This window comes from Chiloscyllium punctatum, chromosome 22 (assembly GCF_047496795.1).
Source record: "Chiloscyllium punctatum isolate Juve2018m chromosome 22, sChiPun1.3, whole genome shotgun sequence".
Taxonomy (NCBI): Eukaryota; Metazoa; Chordata; class Chondrichthyes; order Orectolobiformes; family Hemiscylliidae; genus Chiloscyllium; species Chiloscyllium punctatum.
The window spans coordinates 46574338-46599271 of record NC_092760.1 but is presented as its reverse complement, the minus strand read 5'-3'; the positions used below and the strand labels follow the sequence as shown (position 1 = coordinate 46599271).

The 24934-nt window shown below is 38.2% G+C and overlaps 1 protein-coding gene across 1 annotated transcript in view; it reads left to right on the top strand.

The window, feature by feature from the left end:
- Positions 1-24934, top strand: part of otog (otogelin) — a 214952-nt gene that overhangs the window by 37916 nt on the left and 152102 nt on the right. Inside the window, exons 12-18 of the mRNA XM_072592880.1 lie at positions 288-334; positions 2119-2264; positions 8430-8562; positions 12654-12831; positions 15261-15385; positions 17760-17972; positions 23652-23817. Of these exons, the coding sequence (XP_072448981.1) occupies positions 288-334; positions 2119-2264; positions 8430-8562; positions 12654-12831; positions 15261-15385; positions 17760-17972; positions 23652-23817 (1008 nt within the window). The remainder of the gene's footprint in view (positions 1-287; positions 335-2118; positions 2265-8429; positions 8563-12653; positions 12832-15260; positions 15386-17759; positions 17973-23651; positions 23818-24934) is intronic.

The window sequence follows — 24934 nt, the reverse complement described above, 5'->3', positions numbered from 1 at the left end:
TTAGAGTCCTTGTGCACATCTGTGGTTGAAATGCAGACTCTTGATCAGTGGAGGAATAGAGGGTTATGGGGAAAGGGCAGGAAAGTGGACATGAGGAATATCAGATCAGCCATGATTGTTGAATGGCAGAGCAGGCTTGAGGGACCAAACTAATTCTCCCGTCCTGAGGAGGAAAGAAAGGGTGTTATCTATTCTCTTTCTGAAGTAGTTGGTTTATTAAATATATAATAGGAATTGATGTTGTCTCAAGTTGTTTCACTTAATTTATTCACTTTATTTGGTTCCAGCGTATGCATAGGAGGCACTTGGAACTGTACAGAGAATGACTGTCCAGGTGAATGATCATTCTTATTCTCTTCTACACATTTGTTATTTATTGTATTGGGGGATGCTTTGGATTTGACTTGCTCAGTGAATGGATACAATATTTGGATACAGCTGCACTGCCAAGTCAATGTGGCATTCAGGAGTCCTGAAGCAGTTATGAATTTGATTTTAATTAACTTTTTCGCAGCAAGTTGCAACAGCAAATAAGGGTTCAACTAAAGTAGTTGGCTAGCAGGTAAGAATGCCCCTATTGGCCCATGCTTCTTCTGGTTCAACATGAAGATTACCTTCAGCAGAAAGCATACTTTGCAGGTTTCTTTTCAAAGGGAAAACCAACTTGCTGGTTAGGCCACTGCAGAATCTGAAAAGTAAGCTGAGAGTTTACAGCCATAATATTTCTGATGACTTTTCATACTTTTAAAAATATGTATGGAAATAGCTGTAGCAGCCTCATTTCAATATTACCTACTTCAAAAAAAAGCTAGATTTACAGCAGCATAGATCGAGACTGAAATTATGATTGGCCTGACCACTATTGGATTTGTAATTGATGCACCACTTATATGATTGTAAAACAGGCACAACAATGTTGTTTCCTGAGCCAAATCAATTTATGTATTCATTTGTTAATAAATTATCATTTTGCTAACCTTAATATCAGGGATAAGCAATTGGTAGATATGAGGGAATTCTTCCACAGCAATATTGGCAACTTATGGTTGACTTAAATATATAAAAGAACGTTTCGATACCAGGAATACCCAACCTGCAAATAAGTCCAATTTTTGTCAAATCGACCGCTCTTCATTTGCATCCCTCAATGATGGGAATCTCTAGAAACATATTCATTTGTTCATCAAATGCATTGCCACTGTACACATCAGCAGCCACTCCTAGCCTATCATGCATCTCTAATATCCTTTACCTGTATTAGTCATGCCTGACTTTCCTTAGTTGTAAGTTATAATAAGTTAAAAATTAGCTTGTGTCCACTGATATTTCATTGTTTGTGGCATTTTTTCCTAACAAAGCAAAATGATTCCCACATAAATTCATTTGTCTTTGTTCCACTCAAAGATAGGTTCACAGTCTGCTAAATTCACACAACAGTTGAGTTAAACCAGTTGAAATGCATTGTGGTGCCACATAACTTACATGTCGATAGTACAATTCCAAGGCAGTATCTGTTTCCTAATAGAATCATAGAATCCGTCTAGTGTGGAAGCAGGCTATACGGCCCATCAAGTCCGCATCGACTCTCTGAAAAGCATCCCAACCAGACCCATCCACCTTCCCTATCCCTGCAACTCTGAATTTCCCATTGCTAACCCACCTAACCTGCACATCCCTGGATACAATGGGTAATTTAGCATGGCCAATCCACCTAACCTGCATAACATTGGACTGTGGGAGGAAACCAGAGCACCCAGACAAAACCCACACAGATGCTGGGAGAATGTGCAAACTCCACACAGACAGTCGCACGAGTGTGTAATTGAACGCAGGTCCCTAGTGCTGTGAGGCAGCAATGTCAACCACTGAGCCACTGTGCCACCCCATAATGGTTTCTAATTGATGATAGTCCAAATTCATCATTGAAAAAAAAACAATGTGATCAACTGTCATTAATTCTTGATTTGGAAATTTCTGGAATCGTCATCAAGCTGTTGATATATAGTAAATATCTGCCGCAATGATCCAGAAAGTTTTGACTTGGGTTGCTACATGTGATGATTAAAATTTTATAGTACCGTTTGATTTTGCTTAGTACTTTTTTCTCATTGATTCTAGCGGAGTGCTCAGTAACTGGAGATATTCACTTCAAGACATTTGATGATCGGGCATACACCTTCCATGCTACGTGCCAGTATATTCTGGCAAAGAGTCGTAATTCAGGAAAATTTACCATCAGTCTTCAAAATTCTCAGTGTGGCACAGTAAGAAATAAATGTTGCTTTTGTAGATAAAACAGAAAGGTTGAAATAATAAGGGTTTTGAACAAATCTGAAAATAGAATAGGATTGAAGGAAAATAAATATATAGAGAAAATGGTTGGAAGAAAAGACAGGAGCAGTGATTGGTGAATTTGAATTACAGCGACTGAACTTGGCTGCACATCTCTTTTTAGATAAAAGCCTTTCAACTTATCTTTACTAAGTGGCACAATAAAGGCCATTACATTTCAGCTGAAAATAAATCTACAAATTTTCTCAACTTTCAACCACAAAGCTAGCAATCGTCTGGTGCCAGGAAGGTGATGAAAGTGATATTCACCAAGACCATGTAGATTTAAGAATCATGTGAAATTTTCGGACACATTGAGGGCAATAACTTGGACGTGAAGTTGAGTCAATGGATCCCTATCTGTGTCTGTTGAAATGTTGATGCCTTTGATGGTGTAGAGGATGAGAGCAGGCCAGGATAAAAGAAGTTTGCATAGCAACTGATGAAAGAGGCAGCAGCTGATATGAAAACACTGGCCTGAAGAGGGATTAATGTAACATCGTGAAAGAGCCAATTCAGTAAAACAGGGAATTATTGTTGGCTTGAATTTCACTTTTTTTTCAGGCGTTTTTCTCCAAATGTTTTAAGCACTGCCTTACACTTTGTTTGTTGGCTCCAGTCAATGCTTAAGAGCCAACCTAGGTAGTAAATATTTTAAGAAGTAGTAAGAAATAAGCCATTTTCAATTCTGCTTTTATCTGAATATCCTGGTATTTCTTTACCCAATGAAAATCTGTTGAACTATAGTGAGACATTTCCATGTTATGAGGCACAATTACAAAGTTCAGAAAACCTGAAATATTAGTATTAACAAGAATAGTTCAAATAAACTCCGATGATATTTTCAATGTTAGTTGACAGGTAATTTACTAGTGAAAAATATACTTAGAATTCTGAATTGCTAAGATATGCATTTCCTTTTGAACCTTTTTCTGATTTTGAGAATGGTGTTAGAACATCCTGAAGCTAAGTCATAATACATTCTTGTCATTAATTTCTGAATAAATCCGTTATAGGGGCACTGCTTTTTTTATGCTTATTACGTTTTTTTATAGCTGAAGAGAGACCCATTGCCAAGCATTTTGTCTTGTACAGAGCAAGTGCAAAAATGCCACATTTCAAGCAATCACAACAATTAATATTGCAGGAGCAAGTCTGTGTGAATTGATTGGCTGGGATATTGCCATCAAGAAAACAATGGGAACTATAGACTCTGCATACCTCCAGATAAAATAAAAATATGCAAGGATTGAACAGACTCTTTTTGTTTGCAGAGATCAGGTCCCTGCATGTAAACATATACCCCTTCTAAGAGGCGTAAACTAGGCACATTATAGTTCAACTGATAATTCGAAATTGGTTAAATGTAGCTATTAGTTCACTCAGAATTGTTCAGCAAATGTTTCTCAATCATGGAATCACATCTAACAATCTAGATGTTTTGTCTTGGGTTCTCTCAGCCAAGTCTGGTTGAAATCAATCATTACTTGATCTGATATGAGCACCTGGAGGAACATGTTTGATATTATCAGTCAATTGTCAAAATGTCTGGCCTACATACCTGGTATTTCATTGGCACTGAAATTCATAAATTGCACAGTCAATTGTGTGGAAGGCAAAATGTCTTTTTGGATTGATGGCATTGTCTCATTACTTGGAAAATATCACTTGCATTATACCTACTGCTTGGTAACAATGTGAAATGGCTTGCTTAATCTGTTGTTTGCACTTTTGAGACTGAAGGTTTCTGTGCTGTAGACCTCTCTGACTCTATGACTGTAACCGAATTTCTACCTCAGCTCCCTGTCCTATGATTCCATCCCCATATGCCTGTTCTATTCAATAATCTACTAATCTACTAAGCATCCTTGCCTTAATGGTCTACTGCATTCCAAAGCTTCACTGCCCTTGAATGTGAAGAAGTTTCTCTTCAAATCAGACTTTAAAAAAGCTGACTGTTTCTCCCAATAATTAACCCCTTAGGTTCTGGATTTTACAGCAAGTGGAAATAGTTTCTCAGCATTTGTCCTGAGAAGTTTTCTAAAATTATTTACTCATTTCAAACAGACCACTTATTGTCTGTCTACATGCCATGGAATATAGTCTCTCTCAGGAAGTCAATTTAATGAACTTTTTTTCAGACCTTTTACTTTATTTTTGGTAAGGAAACTAAAACTATACTCTGTTGTCCCACACAAATCCATATTAACTTCTCAAGACATCTTTACTGTTATGTTCAAAGCACTTTGCAATCTTGTTCTCTCCTGCATCTTAGCACTTAAGATTTCATGAGCCTTGGTTTCAGTAGTTGGTTATTAAGCTGCCACAAAAATGTTTGCCAGTGAAATGATACTTTGGCTATGTGATACCTAGACCTGTGCAGTTAGGGACAGGGAGATTGCTCGAGATGATTTCTTAAGGTTTTTGAAAAAAAAATCCTGAATATATAGTTCGTTTCAATTGTATCATCACGCCAAATGTAACTTACACAAAGTGATTCTCAGTTGGGTTTATGTATGGATTAGTCATTAATTATATAGTTAACCTCTGACTGGATACATAGATGGCTCTTAGAATAGGGCAACCCAAGTGGAAAAGTGTTTGCATCTGAAGACATAAGAAATCACCTGTTATTGTGTTATATTGTATGAATTCAGCTCCATCTTATGGTCAAAATTAGTAACAGTTTGCTGAAATTGATGAAACAAATGCTAGTTATTTAAATATATTAGTAAGATGGACAAGCATATGCAAATTCACTACTTTATTTTATAAATGTTTATTTTGATTCAAAAAGACAATTATGGTTGCAGATAGAAACAAAAGAAGAGAACTAAGTCATTTAAACACACCACATAGCTAAAAGAAATTATGGCAGCTCTATTATGTAATTCCAGTTCTTCGACGTTCTTCCATATAATTAAATATTTATTTTTAATCAGACCCAGGTCAGATGGTGATGTAGGAAACATGACACCAATTGTTTTCCTCGTTAGTCAGCTTAATCACAGGGTGCAGCATAACTGATCTCTGCCTCTGATCTAGTAAGGCAGTGTCCTTACACTCTTGAGGTAATCAAACAATAGCTTTTTCAGGGCTGCTCTATTCCCTGTGGTACCCACTGGTCAAGGAAGGCTGTGAAAATACTGGTGGACACCACTTACTGCTTCAAGATTACTTGAAGATCATGGAAGAGAGGCAGGCAGATAATCTGAATGAGCAACACTCTGTGTCCACTATCCAGATCTATTAATGGCCAACCTCTCCAAGCCCAGGAAGTGACTTACGTGATGTCTTCCGAGTTGGCTAGGCCTCCTCTGTAATGGGTAATTAAAGATCAGGAGTATTGGGTGGAATAGGGTGAAATTTGAGGAGCAGCTCCTTCAAATAATGGCAAAAAGACTGCAATCTAGTACGAGCCCTGTACATGTGGAACACGGATGCTTCATAACCACAAATAAAACAGTGGCCTAGGTGTCTGCAAGCCATTGGCTAGATGTTAGGAGACAGAAGGAGGTGGTAGAGGATTGTCTATTGGACTGGACACCTATGACCAGAGGTGTTCCACAGGAATTAGTGGTTTGTCCATTGTCATTTGTAATTAATAAAACAATTTTGATGAGAATATAGGAAGCGTAGTTAGTAAGTTTGTGGATGACACCAAAATTGATGGTACAGTGGATAGTAAAGAAGGTTATCTAAGATTATAATGGGGTCTTGATCAAATGGGTCAATGGGGTAAGGAGTGGTAGATGGAGTTTAATTTAGATAAATGTGAGGTATTGCATGTTAGGTAAGACAAACCAGGGCAGGACTCACATAGTTAATGGGAGGGACTTGGAGTGTATTGTCAAACAAAGAGACCTGGGTTTCAGGTAAATAGTTCTTTGAAAGTGGCATCACAGATAGATAGGATGGTTAATAAGGCATTTTGCATTTTTGCCTTCATTAGTCACAGCATTAACAAAAGGAGTTGGGATGTCATGTTGTGGCTGTACAGGACATTGGTGAGGCCACTTGCAGAGTACTGCTACGTTCTGGTCACCCTAATGTAGCAAGGATGTTATTAAATTGGAAAGTGTGCAGAAAAGATTTACAAGAATGTTACTGGGATTGGAGGGTTTAGTTATAAGAAGAGGCTGGATAGGCTTTTTTCCCTGGTACGTAAGGTTGAAGGGTGACCTTATAGACGTTTATAAAATCATGAGAAGCATAGACAAGATGAATAGCAAAAGTCTTTTCGCTATGGTAGGGGATTTCAGAACTAGAGGGCATAGGTTTAAGGTGAAAGGGGAAAGATTTAAAAGGGACCTGAGGGGTAACGTTTTCACACAGGTGGTGTGCATATGGAATGAACTGCCAGAGAAAGTGGTAGATGCAGGTTCTGTTACAACATTTAAAAGATATTTGGACAGGTATATGAATAGAAAAGGTTTTTAAGGATATGGGCCAAATGCAGGCAAATAGGACTAGTTTAGTTTGGGAAATCTGGTTGGTATGGACGAGTTGAACTGAAGGCTCTGATTCTCTACTGTTTGACTCTATGACGGTATAACTTCCTATTGCATGGGATTGCAACATACAACACCCTCCATTGTCAGATCTCTAATAGTGAAAGGGAGACCTCCAACAAAGAGTGCCCTCTACTGATGGCCCCTGCTACCACTGGATATCTATCCAGATGACAAGACATGCCTGGACAGCAGATAAGAGAAAGGAAGTGAAGGAAGAGAAGCAGCCTGGAGAGAAAACCCCTCTGCAACGATTGGAATGGCATGGAGTGAATTTCAGAGAGACAGCTCAGAGGGGGAGGAATGGGCTTCTGAGGGACATTTCTGATTCTCTTAATGTGAGCTTCCAGATAATTTTTAAGACAGCTGTTCAGAAATGTTATGACGCATCTTTGGATTAGATGACACTTAAATCCCAGTCTTCTGATCAGAGGTAGGGAGGCTATCACTGCACCATAAGGAGCCTCTTGTTATGTTTTCTTAGTCCTTCACCATAGGTACAGGATTAGGCCATTTAGCATCTCGAGCCTGCTTCGCAATTTGGTAAGATCATGGCTGATCTCTGGCCTAACTGGATATGACTGCCCTGGGCCCCATCCCTTGATATCCTTGCTTAGTACAATCTTGTCGCTCTCAGATTTAAATTTAACAAATGCATTGATATCAACTGCCAGTTGAGGAAGTGAGTTCCAAACTTCTACTACTCTGTGTGTGGAAATGCTTTCTAGCATCTCTCCTGAATGGCCTGGCCCTAATTCTTAGACTGTGCCTCTAGTTCTAGAATCTTGAACCACTGGAAATACTTTATCTTTATCTACCCTATCTTTCCTAGTTAATATCTGGAAGACCTTAATCATTTCACCCCTTAACTGTATAACTTCTAGAGAATACAGACCTAATTTGTCTCATCTCACCTCATAACTTAACCCCTGAAGTCTAGGTATCATGCTTGTAAATTTGCGCTGACCTCCATCCACGACCAAAACATCTTTCCTAAGGTGTAGTGCCCAGACCTACTCAAAGTACTCTGTGGGGTTACACTATGGTTTTGTATACCTGCAGCATTCCTAAATTCCAGCCCTTTAGATATAAAGGCCAGCATTTCAGTGTCCATCACCTGTGCTTCCTTAACAACATAACCAACCAATCATTAACACATATCTTAATTTTTAACATTTCAATTGACTTTACTTTATGGTATTTATGGCAGTGTATTCCAAAATCTTATGATACTTTGATTGAAAAATAATCTCTTTACTTCAGTTTTAACTTGCTGAATAATTGCTGAAAATCTGTGATATTTTTATTTTAAAAAGCACCAGAATAATTGCTGGAAATCTGTGATATTTTTATTTTAAAAAGCACCAGAAGCTTTGAACACTGTACAAATGAAATTTCTGTTGATCTTTTGACAAAGTTACACCAGGTAATTGGAAACATACTGAAGAAATCCCCTGTGTTCCCTTTATCCGACTTTCCAAATTAATGGATTTATTACACAGATTGAAATCAAAACATTATGTTGTAAAAGTGAATGGAGCAAGCACATATTATGAAACTCTAAACTGTCTCTGCTTCTTTTCTCAGAATCTAAATGGTGCCTGTATTCAGTCAGTGAGTCTAGTTATTGATGAAGATTTGAAGAAACAGGTGACGTTGACTCATTCAGGCGAGGTGTACCATTGTAATCAGTACAGGATCAGTTTGCCTTATAAAGATGGTATGAAATAATAACCACTTGCTACAATAATCTTTCTGAAGCTGCAAATGTATCTTTCTCTTTCAAAGTACATATTTAGCCTTTTCAAAAATCACTTTCAGTAGTCTACACATTTGCTTACCCTTTACACTTGATCATTTGTAACAGTTAACCAAAGTCGCATTCATATAATCATGGACAATTAAATTTACTACTTAGCTTTTCATTGGCTCTGGTTACAGCTTGTAGTGATCTCCAGATATTTAAATATTAACCAGAAAATGTAATTGTCTAGTATGTGGTATTAGCTTGGCTTGGTGGAAGTACTTTCCTTTTAAACTTCAAGTAAAAAAGCTGATATTCATTATTAGATTTTTATATAATTTGAGATGCAGTGGGGTCACTGCATTATTTTTAGTACAGTCCAAAGTAAGATTAATCTGCTTCATGTTGGAGTCTGATGGTATAGCAATAACTTCTTGATTGGTTCCTGGGCAAGCAGCTATAGCTTTGTGTTTGGACCAACATCAGTCTATGAGGGAGAAAGCAGCTAAATGCCTCTCTGTCTCTCACGCTGATTCTGCCTCTCTCACTCTTTGTATCAAGTCGTACTTGAAAGAAAAATGGTGGCGGCGGGGCGGTGGGGGGGTGGGGGGGGTGGGGGGGGAAGGGGGGTGAGGTGAGGGAGGAGGGGGGCAGTGGAAATACCATCAGAGAAACTGAAAAGGTGAATCTGGAACTAGGGAATGAAAGATTGAGAATCAATATTTCTATCAATCTTGTATCCTCATTGAGTCAAAAGGTACCAGAAGGAACCAGAAGGAACTCAATGACTACTGTAAACCAGACTGGTGACATTACTGTACTTTGCTGACACTTTTTGTTTCTTGCCCACCCATAATATTGTGTCTGGAATGCTCTTTTTAAAAATGTACAGTATAAATGATACTTGAACTGTGCAAAACTCTAGTTAGACCACACCTCAATAGTTATAGGCTCCACATTTTGGAAAGGGAATATTGGCCAAGGATGCATGGAGAGATTAAATAAACTACTGTCATATTCCATGGAAATTTGGAACTCTGTTCCACAATATAAAATGGGTAAATTATTAATTTTAAAACTGGGATTGATCTTTTATATCGTTGTCCAAAGATATTAAGGGACATGAGTGTGTCTATAGAGTTAGTTTGCAGATCAGTCCTAATCTCTTTGTGTGGCACTAGAATAGGTTTGAGAAGTTAAATATCTCCTCCTCTTGTGCTCATAGTTTGTTGTAAAGTCACTTTGTTGGTAGTGAGTTTTGAGAAGATTTACAGCTCAGGTTTAGGTTCTGGATGTAAGTTTGTTTATAGAGCTGGAAGGTTCATTTTCAGACATTTCATCACCATACCAGGTAACATCATCAGTGTGTCTCCAGTGAGGCATTGGTGGTGTGGCCTGCTTTTTATTTATATGTTTCAGTTTCCTTGGTTGGTGGTGTCATTTCTTGTTCTTTTTCTCACGGGGTAATAAATGGAATCTAAGTCAATGTGTTTGTTGATAGAATTCTAGTCGGAATGCAATGCTTCGAGGAATTCTCGCTTGTGTCTCTGTTTGGCTTGTCCTAGGATGGATATGTTGTCCCAGTCAAAATGGTGTCCTTCCTCATCTGAATGTAAAGATACTAGTAATAGTGGGCCATGTCTTTTTGTGGTTAGTTGATGTTCTTGTATCCTGATGGCTAGTTTTCTGCCTGTTTGTCTATTGTAGTGTTGTTACAGTTCTTGCACGATACTTTGTAAATGGCATTAGTTTTGCTTGGTGTCTGGACAGGGTCTTTCAAGTTCATTAGCTGCTGTTTTAGTGTGCTGGTGGGTTTGTGGGCTACCATGATGCCAAGTGGTCTGAGTAGTCTGGCAGTCATTTCTGAGATGTTTTTGATGTAGGGGAGAGTAATTAGGGTTTCTGGACATGTTTTGTCTGCTTGTTTGGGTTTGTTGCTCAGAAATCGGCGGACTGTGTTCATTGGTACCCGTTCTTTTTGAATACACTGTCTAGGTGATTTTCCTCTGCTCTTTATAGTTCCTCTGTGCTGCAGTGTGTGGTGGCTTGTTGAAATAATGTTCTAACTCAGCTCCTTTTGTGGGTATTGGAATGATTGCTTCTATAGTTCAGTATTTGGTCCATATGTGTTGTTTTCCTGTATATGCTGGTGTAAAGATCCTCATTGGCTGTTCACTTTACTGTGATGTCTAGAATGGCAGTTTGTTGTTTTCCTTGTCATCAGTGAATTTTATGCCAGTAAGGGTATTATTGATGGTGTTGAAGGTTTCCTCTAATTTGTTTCGTTTAGTCATGACAAAGGTGTCATCCATGTAACGGACCCATAGCTTGGGTTGGTTGGTTGGCAGAGCTGTTTGTTAGAGTCTCTGCATTACTGCCTCTGCTAAGAACCCCGATGTCGGAGATCCTATGCGTGTTCCGTTGGTTTGTCTGTAGGTTTTGTTGTTGAAGGTGAAGTGGGTGGTAAGGCATAGGTCCACTAACTTGGCGGTACTGTCTTTGCTGATGAAGTTTGTGGTGTTTGGTGTATGTGTCTTTGGTTCTTCCAGTAGTGTAGTCAGTGTTTCCTTGGCCAGTTTGATGTATATGAATGTGAACAGGACTGTTATGTCAAAGGAGACCATTATTTCATCGTCTTCTATCTTGATGTCTTTAGTCTTCAGGAATTCTTAGGTGGGGTGGGTGGAGTGATGTAAGTCATCTACTAAATGTTTTAGTCTTTGGTGTAGCTCCTTGGCTAATCTGTAAGTTGGTGTTACAGGTAGCGAGACTATGAGTCTAAGAGGGGCTTTCTCAATGTAGGCCCCTTGATTTAAAATGACTGTCAAGTGTCCTTTGTCTGCAGGTAGGACAATATTTTTATCTTTTAGTCCTTCTAATGCCTTCCTTTCTTGTGTATTGAGTGTGTTTCCTTCCTTTTCCTGCTTAATGTTGGTGTGATTGTTTGTCTAATGGTTTGCTGGGTTTTTTCTGTGAGTTTGTTGTCTTTCAGTGTTTTTTCCAATGCTACTAAGCGATCTTTTTTGTCCACATCCTGGAAGTTGTAATTTAATCCCCTTACAAAGACAGCTTTTTCAGTGTCTGTTAAGGGTTGGTCACATAAGAGTTTTGTCAGTGCTGTTATTTTCTGTAAGTTTATCTAGTTTTTTTTTCAAGTCTAGTTTTTTCATTTTCAGTTTGCCACTGTCTAATGTCTATGGTTTGTTGTACTGTCTATCCATTCCTGGTCTGTTGCATTAATGAGTAAAGTTTTTTGGCACGAAATTTCTTGGTTGTATTTATGGAGTCTGTTCTGGCTATCATTAATCATTTCTCTAAGCATTCTGTGGCCATTTTGCTCTGCTATTCCTTTGGCTAATGGGGTGTTAAGGGGAGGTTTGTATTTAAGACATTTAGGTAATACCTGTTTCCTTAGACATTTGTGCAGGAAGTGCAGCTGTTCACAGATGGTGCTGTGTCGGATGGAATTGGTTTCCCATTTTCGGACTAGTTTCAATGTATTGTGCCCATTGGTGTTAGCGTCCTAGGACAAGCCAAACAGAGGCATGCACGAGAATTCCTAGAATCATGGCACTGCAACCAGAACTCTATCAACAAACACATTGACATGGATACCATTCGCCACCCCTTGAGAAAAAGAACAGGAAATGACATCACCACTGAAAATGCCTTCACCATCGGAAATGACATCACCCACCCAAGGAAACCAAAGCTCATAAATAAAAAGTGGGCCATACACTGATGATGTTACCTAGTATGGTGACAAAATGTCTGAAAACAAAACTTCCAGCTCAGTGAGCAAACTCACATCCATATCAATTTGTTGGTATTTCCCTGCCTCATTTTTAAAGTCATAAACTTATCTAATGATGAATTAGCTAAATTATATTTGAATATTAATACATTTTACTTGTACAAAGAACCATGTCTAACTTAATTGCTGTTAGCATTCTACCTAACAAACTTGGTAAAATGTAGCTAACTAGAGCAACCAGTTTGACAACATCTTGTTCAAACAACTGTTTCACACCATAATCTCAATAGTACATTCCCTTGTCCTAAAACAGATTTGTTTGAAGTCACTGAGCTCAGCTCCATGTTTGTGCAAATTAAGACCAACTTTGGATTGCATTTGCAATATGATAGAGAAGGGAGACGGCTCTACATCCAGGTGGATACAAGCTGGAAAGAGGATACCATTGGTCTCTGTGGAACATTCAATGGCAATATTCAGGATGATTTCTTGTGAGTATTTGTCAAGTCTTGAGGCTAATTGAGTTTGATTAGAACTTAATGACTGATTACAATTTGGCTACAAAGAATAATAGTCATAATTAGATTTTTTTTGTATCTAAAGCTTTGCGTTTCTTTTCACCAAGGATCACTTTTTAACACTGCTGTTGGTGAGTTGTGGAGTTTTATGTCATATCTGTGTCTGGAGCTTGGCAGAAACTTCAATCCTTACCAGTCAACTTTTTCATTTCTGCTTCTCCAGATGTTCACAAAACACTCAAAGAATTGCACAAATTAATAGTTTAGATTAATGCATTAGTGCTCAAATAAAAATTATCTTTCTAAAAGTATTCATAATTAATCAGAGCTAGGGACAAAAAATCTAAATTGTAATCTTGAACCAAAGTAAGAACTGCAGGAGATTTCAACATTTTCATAACAGTATTTTAAAATTTGTGTTTTGATGTTTAGCTAATATTTCAACTTGGTTTAAATGCTAAATGGTATTTTACCTATTCTTTTTGCATCACCTCATTAAACCAAACTGGTCGTGGTGGAGTCAGTTTGAGTGGAGCTATATCCATGTTAACAAGTCATCAAGTTAGCTGACTGAGAGGCCTAGCTCATGGTTAATTGAGTTTTTTTGCAGTCAAAAAACTAGAAACATCAGAGAAACCTTTGATTTTGAGCTGCCATAACATTAGGCAAACTGTCCACTGCTGCTTTTGGGTGGGATGTGGACTGGTATGTATGAGGTATCATTGTTCCATGCTGAATTTCTGCAGTTTGATGGAGCTCTCCAGCTCCTCCAAGCTAAACAAAATTTACCAGGAGCTCATCTGTGGTATCCTTTGAACTTGGACCACCATTTGATGCTGTTTAGAGCTTATCTATCACTGCTGAATCCAAAGGTAATTGTACAATATTGGAACTTGATCAGCATTTTAAATTTGTCAGTCATCTCAATGCAAAAAGGAAAGGTAATAATTCCAATCAATAACTGCTAACAATATACAGATGGAAACTTAATATTTTATAAATTGAACAATTTTGCTTAGGGTGAAAGTTTTCCTGCCTTTTCCCTGTAAATCTTGATCTGATTAAAAATCAGGGACACAAATATAATCTAGGATGTACTTCAATGTAGTGATGAGGGAGTGTGACATTTTTAGAGGTGTTGTCTTTTAGATTTTTGATTTTAAACAGTCCCCACCCGAGGTGGATGTAAAAGGTCTCTTAAAACTATTGGAAGCTATAAGGTTTCCCATTGTTCTGTTAGCCAGCACAACTCTGCTGCTGTGCAGCGAAAAGCCCCCAGGTGATCATATTATAATTATAGGGTGGCTAGCTTACATAGACAAATTCCATCATAACTATTGATTTGAGTTTAAATTGTAAAGTGCTGGAAAAGAGTGACATGAGCAACAAGATTTAGTACAAGTTTGTGCAGATGTAAGAATTATAATACATTATCAAAAATACATTTATGCATTGAAATGTCTAGTGCATTTGTTAACGAATTGACAAGAGGAAATATTCTTTACTTCTCAGTTGATATCAACAGAGAAGTGAACTTCAGTTCGTGAATTCAACTTGATCAATAATTCAGGCACTACAAAAAATCACAAAGGGACAGGGCCTCAAAAGAAAATTGGCTTGTAAGCATTATCTGGAATGTAGTGAAGTTTATACAAGGAATAGATTCTCATAGAGCAAGGGAATCAAAGGTAATCAGTGGAAGATGGGACTGTGGAATTTAAAATGCAAACAGATCAGCCACAATCTTTTTGAATGGGTTCATAGGGCTGTATAACCTGCTTCTGCTTCTAATTTATGTTTTTCATATGCATCTCAAATGTTTCTGTAACCATTAACTGTTATTCTGTATGATTATTACACAAAAGAACCATCATTAATTTATATTTCTAGAAAATCGTTCATTACATTTATTTTAATTCTTCTTCCAAGTTTCCCATCACCATACAGCAGTTTAAACTAAGAAAGCAGATGCACAGCTAGGCCTTTGTCAATGTTGCTTTTTAGTATATTTGGAGGTGGTGAATTAGAAAACCTGCCTAGTGGTTACTTGCTATTTGATTTTTTTTCTCTTTGGATTACCTTTCGTCGCATTATGTTCTTATCACTTACTCACAATGACACAGACAGTGTGGAACATACTGTCAATATAACATATAGTCAGTATGATCCTGGGAAATCATATTAGTATTTCACCTGAGCATGCTTTCAGAATTAGTTATCTTTGCAGAATTATGTAACACATGTGATTTTATTATATATTAAAAACAAAGGGATATTAATTTGTTTTTAGCCATTAGTGGAAAATAGGTGATAAATTGGAAGCTTATTTTGTATGTTACCCTGTACTTCCATTCATTGAGTTTGTGCATGACCTACTCCCTTTCTGTTTGCCATTTGTAAAGATCCCCAGGGGGAATGATTGAAAGCACACCACAGTTGTTTGCCAATTCCTGGAGAATCTCCACAGCTTGCAACTCAGGTGCCAACATTCCTGAGGTAGATCCATGTGACATGCATCAGCAATCCGGTGAGCTTTGTATAATGCATGATCTGTTGTTAATATTCTTGGAAGTATTCTATTCTGGGTTTTGTTATATTTCTTGAATAGTTTTAATGTTGTTTTTATGAAAAACAAGCTATTGATATATTTGGGATATCAATATCACATGGTGTTTATGTTGTCGTGACCATATGAGGAGACGTGAATTGACTGTCCCATTTTTAACCCCCTCAGTCAGCCACAACAGAAAGTTTATATTATTTCTAGCCTGGAGCTATAACTCACTTAAGTTGAAGTGTTTTTTAAATTCATTTGTGGGAAGTGAGCATCGCTGACTAGCCAGCATTTAATGCCCGTCCCTACTTGTCCTTGAGAAGGTCGTGGTGAGCTGCCTTCTTGAACTGCTGAATCCACTTGCTGTGGGGTGATCCACAATGCTATTAGGGATGGAATTCCAGGACTTTGATCCAGTGACAGTGAAGGAATGGCAATATATTTCCAAATCAGGATGGTGAGTGGCTTGTAGGGGAACATGAAAGTGATGATATTCCCATGAATCTACTGCCCTTGTCCTTCTAGATACTTGTGGGTTTGGAAGGTGCTGTCTGAGGATTTTTGGTGGATTTCTGCAGTGCATCTTTAGATAGCTCTACTGAGTGTCTGTGGTGAAGGGAGTGCATGCTTGTGAATGTAATGCCAATCAAGTGGGCTGCTTTGTCTTGGATGGTGTCAAGCTTCTTGAGTGTTGTTAAAACTACACTCATCCAGGCAAGTTGTGAATATTCCATCACATTCCTGATTTGTGCCTTGGAAATGGTGGACAGGCTTTGGGGAGTCACGAGATGAGTTACTCACCGCAGTATTCCTAGCCTCTGTGTTGTTGCCATTGTGTTTATTTCCTTATGCCCCTGCTTTTTGTCATTTATATAACTGATTTGGATATGAATATAAGAGGAATGGTTAGTAAGTTTGCAGATGACCCCAAAATTGGTGGTTTAGTGGACTCTGAAGAAGATTACCTCAAAGTACAACCTTGATCAGATGGGCCGATGGACTGAGGAGTGGCAGATGTAGTTTAATTTAGATAAATGTGAGGTACTGCATTTTGGAAAGGCAAATCAGAGCAGGACTTATACACTTAATGGCAAGGTCCTGGAGAATGTTACCAAGCTGAGAGACCTTATAGTGCAAGTTCATAGTTCCTTGAAGATGGAATCGCAGGTAAACAGGTGTAGTGAAGAAGGTGTTTGGTGCATTTGTCTTCATTGGTCAGTGCATTGAGTGTAGGAGTTGGGATGTCATGTTGCAGCTGTACAGGACATTGGTTAGGCCACTTTTGAAATACTGTGTTCAAATCTGGTCTCCCTGCTATAGAAAATATGTAAAACTTGAAAGGGTACAGAAAAAATTGACAATAACGTTACCAGGGTTGGAGGGTTTGAGCTATAGGGAAAGGCTGAATAGGCTGGGGCTGCTTTCCCTAGAGTGTTGGAGGCCGAGGGGTAACCTATAGAGGTTTCTAGAATCATGGGAGATGTGGATTGGGTGAATAGCCAAGGTCTTTTTTTACCCAGTTTAGGTCTAAGTGATCCCATAACCAGCACATTAGACCTAAGTATTGGAGTCTTGCCACATCTCGTTATGAATAATGGAAAGGTAAGCAACGAACAGGAGATGGAGACTCTATAAATTTCCTTATACTTAATGATAATAATCCCCCCACTATCACTGGAGCCAAATCCTTACCTTCCTTCCTGATATGACTATGGGTGCCCCAGCCCTAAGGACTGTAATCATTGGAGGGAACACAGTTTCACATCTCAAGGGAAATTAGAGATGAGTCTTAAACTTAGCCAGTGATATCCCTGAACCATGAATAAATAAGAACAATTCACCCATTTATCTCCTAATCCGTTCACTGATATTCTAAGACTAACCTTTATATTTACTAAATAGTGACAGGAAAATTTATAAAAAGGCATTGTGTGCTATGTTCCTGACTCCCTGCAGCATTCCAACGAGTTCCCTAAATGCACTGCATACTTGTTTGAAAAATTGGAGCACTTTGGAAATAATGCACACAATGCCGACTTGGGAAGTTACGAATGCAGCAACCACCTCATTGCTACCGCTTTGGAGATTCAGCACAATAGGTTTTCCCAGACAAGAAAGTGATGAACAATTGAAAATCTGGGTGACACATCAGCCTACTGTAATGCATATTCCCAGTGGTTCAAACTAGACGTGGCTGAGAACACATTAGAGTGATGTTTGACATACAATTATCTGAAAAGATAATGGTAGATGTATGCAATCAAATTTAAACTTGAAAGTTACAAAAGGAAGCTTTTCATTTTGTGAGTGAAATATTTCTCAATTTCTTTTCATGCTTCATTTGCAGCCTCTTATGCCACAGAGAAGTGTAGCATTATCAGTGACTATCTGTTTGCATCATGCCATCAGTATTTGAGTCCCGACTTATATCAACAACAATGCAAAACAGACACCTGCAAGTGTGGAGAAACTTGTATGTGCTCTGCTGTGGCCCACTATGCTCGTCAATGTAGAAAATATGGCATCTTCATAGACTTTCGGTCCAATGTCTCAGAGTGTGGTAAGCATCATTACTAGAAATTCACACTTCATTAACAAAATAGGATATTCTCTCCAATATGAAAGAGCAAATGTTTACAGTATATTTGGTTGTGTCACATTGGTAAATGAAGTAGTTGTATTGTTTTAATTATTCACTTGAAATTGAATGGCATTATTGCCTTGCTGGATTGATTTACAATTTATTTCCTAATTAAGTAATCAAGATGAACAGCAACAATGAAAAGTCAAGTGTGGAAACTTGAAGAGAATCAGGAGGTAATCATTATAAATCTGAATTTAGGAGGACTAACAAAATAAATAGCATAATTTTGATGTTGAAGATGGTAAAAGACATATTGATTTCAATTTGAATATTTATGATGAACAATAAGAAAATTTTGAAGAAAGAGCAAGAGAGACTTGTGAATTGCAATAAGTCTTCAGGTTAAGCTATTTATTACAGGACATTGGGTATTTAAATCAAAGCTCACAATGTCCCAGATTTCATTATCTGATTCATTGTCATAACCTTGATTTCATGATAAGGTTTACACAGGCTGCTGAATATTGTATAAGGATGAAGGGTCTGAAAGGTTTAATGTTTAAACCACTCCCCAGTACCAGACACTATGATAATGTCACAGTATCTCGAAGGAGTAAGATGTACAACCCAAGTCTTTATATTTTCTGTAACCAGGTCTGTCATATTGATGCAACTTTTACTTAGTTTCTGATATTTATAGTGAAGGATTGGTTGTGTGAACAGTTGACACATTTAGGCTAAGGGCAGTACATAGATAGAAAAGGTTGTAATTGAACTAGCTGTAGACTAGCAGCAATCCTATATTGTTTGTACAGTAGAAGGCATTGCAGGAACCTTATTCCCTGGCAGATCAATATCCTCCGCTGTTTGATTGAGATGAAACCAAAAAGGAACATCAGGACAAAAAGAACTTTCAGATCTCTCACTTTCAGAAACAGAATGAAAGTCAACAGTCCTTAATGCTGAATATCCCAATTTAGCAAGTTTAAAGACTTCAGCATTCCTAAAAGGAGCACTCAGTGGGACTACTACTTAAACTGATGTCTCTTTTTAAAGTTTGTTTCTTATGTAGCATGAGAAGAGGAAGTTGACTTCTTAAACAATTATTGATATAGAAATGCAGCAAGAACAGTTAACTTGGAGAAGGTGAGGACTGCAGATGCTGGAAGATCAGAGTCAAAGAGTGTGGTGCTGGAAAAGCACAGCAGGTCAGGCAGCATCCAAGGAGCAGGAGAATCAACGTTTCAGGCATAAGCCCTAACTGTTAATCTTAGTTCTCAGTCCAGATAGGTAGATGCTAATTGGACAGGCTATTGCCTAGGGGATACAGCAGAATTTAGTTGTCTTCATGACCGACTTTTTCAATGAAAAAGTACAGTGTATATGATTTGTTTACATAAAATACCAATATATCCACTTGTAGCACGTGCAAATACATCATATTGCCAGCTTGACTGATAATTTTAAATTGGTTTCTGGTGTAAGTTTTATCACAGTCTAGATTGTTAAATTGATGATGACCAAAAGCGGAATTCCATTTATTGCTAGTTGCACTGTTCTGAGGCTTGCAAGGCCAGTTTGGTTGAGGATGGTTGGTAGGTTGCCCAACTGTGAACTGTCAATGGGATGCAGATGCTTGGCATCACACCACCACTGAAATTCATATTATAATACTCTGCTTTATGTCGAGATTGTGGTGCTGGAAAAGCACAGCAGGTCAGGCAGCATCCAAGGAACAGGAGAATCGATTTTTAGGGCATAAGCCCTTCATTAGGAATAAGCCTCATTTCTGATCAAGGGCTTATGCCCGAAACGTTGACTCTCCTGTTCCTCGGATGCTGCCTGACTTGCTGTGCTTTCCAGCACCACACTCTCGACTCAGATCTCCAACATCTGCAATCTTCACTTTCTCTAATACTCAGTTTTATGGCAGGCAAAACATCATTTTAGTTTGATGCTTGTAGGTCAATTATAATGTAAATCATTGTTTTTTTGTTATCTTAACAAGCTTCACCCATTGTTTTAGAAATCTTCTCCTTCCAGCATAATCTGAATTACAGTGGGCATCATCCAGGGACAAAAATGGTAGACATCATTTCTTACTTGAGCTTTTGTGATAGAACATTTTGGGAGAATAATGAAATCTCTAGATCACATAAGTTTGTGAAATCAGATGCTTGGGGAGGAATGGGTTAGTGGTGAAAGTAATTATAGATACATGTGTTTCATAAATGTTTGAGAGAACAGCGCAGGGTGAGATGCCGTGTAAGGGTCTGAAAGGGCGAATGCCAAGTAATAGCTCAATCACCACTCACTCTGATAATGTAACACAGATGTGGTGGGAGAACAGCTTGGGATCTCAAAGGAGTAAGACCTACCATCCAGGACCTCAAGAAAAATAGCTTCCTCCCTTTGAACAAGCAACTGGTTTTCCTCTACCAAGTAGGCCTTTAGGTTTCTACAGCAACGTAAGAGCAAACCAACCCCTATAGTGAACAGTAGTGCAGACAACCTCATTCAACAAGGTGATCAGTGGTGAGGATTGCTGTCACACCAATGACCGGTAAATTGCTAGCTTGTTGAGGCACAGTTATCACTCTAATGTCTATTGTGGGTATTACATACAGTCCTCAACTTGAATGGTGGGAATGTTTAGCCAGAGTAGGAAATAGTTGTTCTGGTGTTTAAATGACCCACAACATATACCATCAAATCCAGCTGCGAGATTGAATTTTAATTTTACTGTTTTATGCACTATTACTGGGTAGAATAGCTGTGATGAGTCTCTGCTATTTCTTTTTAATCAATACTTTCAGAAGCTGTCGACTATTCACATGGCATTGCCAGTTCTCTCAAGATCAAATCAACAATGAAGCATTATTTTACCATCGTCTGTGCCATTGTTCAGTGCTGCTCAACATATTTGTGGTTGGCAGCTCACATTCAGCAGGGCTAGGAAGTTAACAACATATCTCTGATAACCAACATAATAGGAAAACAAAATAAACTACATTTCATCTGGCTTCGCAAGAGTGCAGAATCAGTCCCAAATTTTGAGGATGTGCTCATTTTTCTGGTATCTAATGAGCACCTAAACTTCCAGTATGATAGGCGGAAAGCACACCTCATTGTGAGCCAAAGGTGCAATGTCTGCTGTAAAGAGTGCAGAGGGCCCAAACATACAGTAGCTGCTTTATGTATATAAGTAAGAGTTCCATAAACTGTTTGAAGTCCCTTCCATAAAAGTGGATTTCCACAACTAGGTTTTCATATGGCCTCACAAATGCCCTAAAAGAAATCCATTATGGTCATCACCAGAACAAAAGTTTTTCAAGTATATTTATCTCAATAGTAATGAAGGCAGTTTGGTTTGCTGTCACCCACTGCTTCCATCCTTTCCCATTCCCATTCCAGTCCCTGGCCCTGAATCTCCTGGAATACCCATCGTTTGCAAAGGTGATATTCATCCCATTACGAAACACATCTAGCTCTTGCTTGAGGGAAGTCAGCACGTTACATCTATTACATGAGTCTGAAGTCAAAAACAAAATCTCCTCCTGATATCTGACCTAGATCTAGATTTACGCAATGAAAATAGTGACCTTGGGTCCTGACATCACCAGGGGGAGTGGTCTAGGACTGGAAGACAAACGAATGCTGGAGGTGCTCAGTGGGAACTGTTCTAATAAGCTGAGTCATGGAGGAAAATTTTAAAAATATAAATATTTTTTCATTTGGTGAGGAAATTCTACCATCTGTATAAGGGAGAGGGAAAAAACTTGACTGTTCAAGTTTGGATGCCAGAAGCATTGTATCAGTACAGATAATGAAGCTTCTTGACAGGAAAAATATGCATCTCAATCTCCAAACTGATTTCAAGGTAGAAATGGACTTCATTTTATCACAACTTGTGAGACATAAATTCAAATTTTCTGCAAAAATGTAGCCATTGATTGAGAAATACTTCAAAAGAAATATTCATCTCGCTTTTGTTAGGCTGATTGGAGTCTTTCCAACAGCTAGAGAACTGCTGAGGAACCCCTGTCAGTTCAATTGTGGGGGCTCAGTCGAATCAATTCAGTATGCATTGTTGGACTTTCCAACCAATCTGGGTCCCTAGATTAGGTACTGAGTGCCTGACTACAGGGGGATATCTCCCACAGAGGCTGCTGGCCCAACAAGGTTTTCTTGGTGGCTTTTGAAGAGTGCAGGCTGCTTGGTCCACATATGCTCCTGGTGGTAGGCTCAATGTTAATGGGTATAAGTAGGCCCATTAATGAGCCTAATTAACATCCCATTGATTGAGGACAGGAACCCCGTGTCAGCCCCATGTGCCCTCCCACATCATCAGGGATAGTTTGTACACCACTGATTTGGGTTATCTCCAAAGATTAAGTGGGCCTGTCTGATATGTTTCCCACCCATGATTGCTACAGTAAATCCACCCTATTGAGACTGAGAAAGGAGCTTATAGTTATAACATAAAACTAATTCTGCTCACAACACATTACCTTGTCATTGGGAATTATGATCATTTTCAAAGGTATATCAAATATTTATGCAGCATGTGGTGTATAGTATGAATAAAATTAACATTAGAATGATGAGACCAAAATTCAAACTATGGTTTCAAGTTCTCTGTAAAATAATAGTTTAGTTCTGATTATTAAAAACTAGCACTTCTGTTTGTGGGTGTAAAACAAAAAGTAAAGGTGACATTTCCATCAGTGGAAGATCTCAGCTTGCTTTTGTGAGGTATATTTGTGTGGGTGTATTTGCAGGATGGTTGCATGTTTTTTTTCCATTCTCAGCAGACATAACTTCACAAAAGTTTTCAATTGTCATTTAGTTCAAGAACAAGTGTGATAAGATTTGAAAATCACATTTGCAGAGGGTGGCACTGATCCCACTGCCTCAGAAATATGATAAAATTTGCAAAGGTAGGGAGGATACAAGGGACCCACATATCTCTTTATTAATCATCCTTTAAGCTTGAGGAGATTGTTAACAGGATGGAAGCTGGGAATATAATTGTCAAAGCTGAAGTCACTAAACCTCAATGGTTTGGTGTACATTAATACACAGTTGTCAGATTCAAAGCTGGTAAAAGTTCACGTGTGTTATTTTACCCTGAAGAATTTCAGGAGCTGCTGTTTCTCATGCCAGATCATGAGCATTGCCTTACATTTAGCTGCTCAACCACTTTCATGCTCAATGAGATTGCTGGCCAATGTCCTGCCTGTCTACTTCTGCATGGCAGTATTTGCTGTATGCCGATGCTTTGAGCTGTGCAAGCAACTCACATCACTTGCTCAAGTTTGGTATAATGCATTGGGAACCTGGCTTAATTAAGACTTTTATATTTGTCAGCATCAGTTCAGGATACATTTGTGGCACAGGTTTAGAATCTGAAAATGACCCAGTCAGCAGGCCCCTAAGTCCAATTTAGAAAATTAACCCGTCCTTTCTCTCTGTTATCACTTACTTGTGAAAGATTGATCTCGCAACATTGACTGACTTGGGGCAGCTCACTATTGCTCACTAATGGCATTATCTGTGCTTCATGAAACAATTAAATTCTAATGCCTGATTGGAAATATCCTGAAATTTCATGGTTAAGTTGTACTGTCTTAACTGTATGCTTTAATCTTGCAGCCATTCAGTGTCCAGACACAATGAAATATGGCACCTGTGTATCTTTCTGTAACCGGAGATGCCAGTCAATATCTATGCCAGAAGATTGTTCTGATGAATGTGCTGAAGGATGCGACTGCCCTGATGGTACATATTACAACACCAGAACAAGCAAGTGTGTGAGGGAGTAAGTGCCAAAATTGTGAATTAGAAAATGATTGACTGTGAGTGCTCTTATGGAGAATTTAACTACTTTATTTGGTTATATCATTTGAGCAATTCAAATCAGACTTTTGATGTTGTTTTCTTATTATGCTGTGAATTAATGGAAAGAATAGAAGGAGAACATTTGTCAGGAGTGCTTGAGGGGTATCCAGAGGCAAATGATGGTCAATTGTAATGCAATAGGATAATGCAATATTTGGCTTGATCGCATTACTACTTAGATTGTCTTGAAGTCTGTAATGAGCTGACCTCATAAATGAATAATTAAGTATTTAGATGATCAAGGCTACAGGCCAAATGCTGGAAAATATGACTAGAATAGGGCTTAATGACCAATGTCCACATGATGGGCTGAAGGTCTCCTTCCATGCTTGACTCTATGTGCAGAATTAAAGCCATCCACTGGTGTGTTGATTAGTCTTCTTTTGGACTGCACTATATTATGCAACTGATCTATCAATTGCAAATGTGCAAATTATCATGTTTCCTTTGAACCTAAAATAAGCAATAAACTGCATATCATAATTTCAATTTATGCTTAGATTGTACACAGGAATGTCTGAAGGCTTTCCTTCTCTGTGTGCAATAAGTATTTTGCCCATATTTCTGAAACACAAAAAATACTTACATTTCTCTGCATAGCTGAATGTCAAAGGCATTATTTTCCACACAGTGGGTTGATTAGTAGTCAATAGTGTCACATTACAGTGACTTTGATACTTTTCTGCTGATTTATCAATATGTGGTATTCACAATCCTGCACAGGTTCATATTCTTTCAGATCGTTTGGTGCAGTTAATGGAGTTAATAAGTTCCTAGTGTTTGGAAGCACTCCCAGTTGTTATGTTATACAGTACTGTTTATGGAATGCACCCATCTTATGTTGCAGTTCTGTGCAGCCAAACAACCAGCAATTCTTCAACACATTCTTTTACAAAAGAATTTACTCCAGTTTACCAGCTAAAAAACTCAACTGATGTCTTTAAGTTAAGAAATGATTCAATTATATGATACATAGAATATAAATGGTGCCAAGAATTTAATGGAATTTAAGTAGAAAACCGTGAGTAGAATTCTAT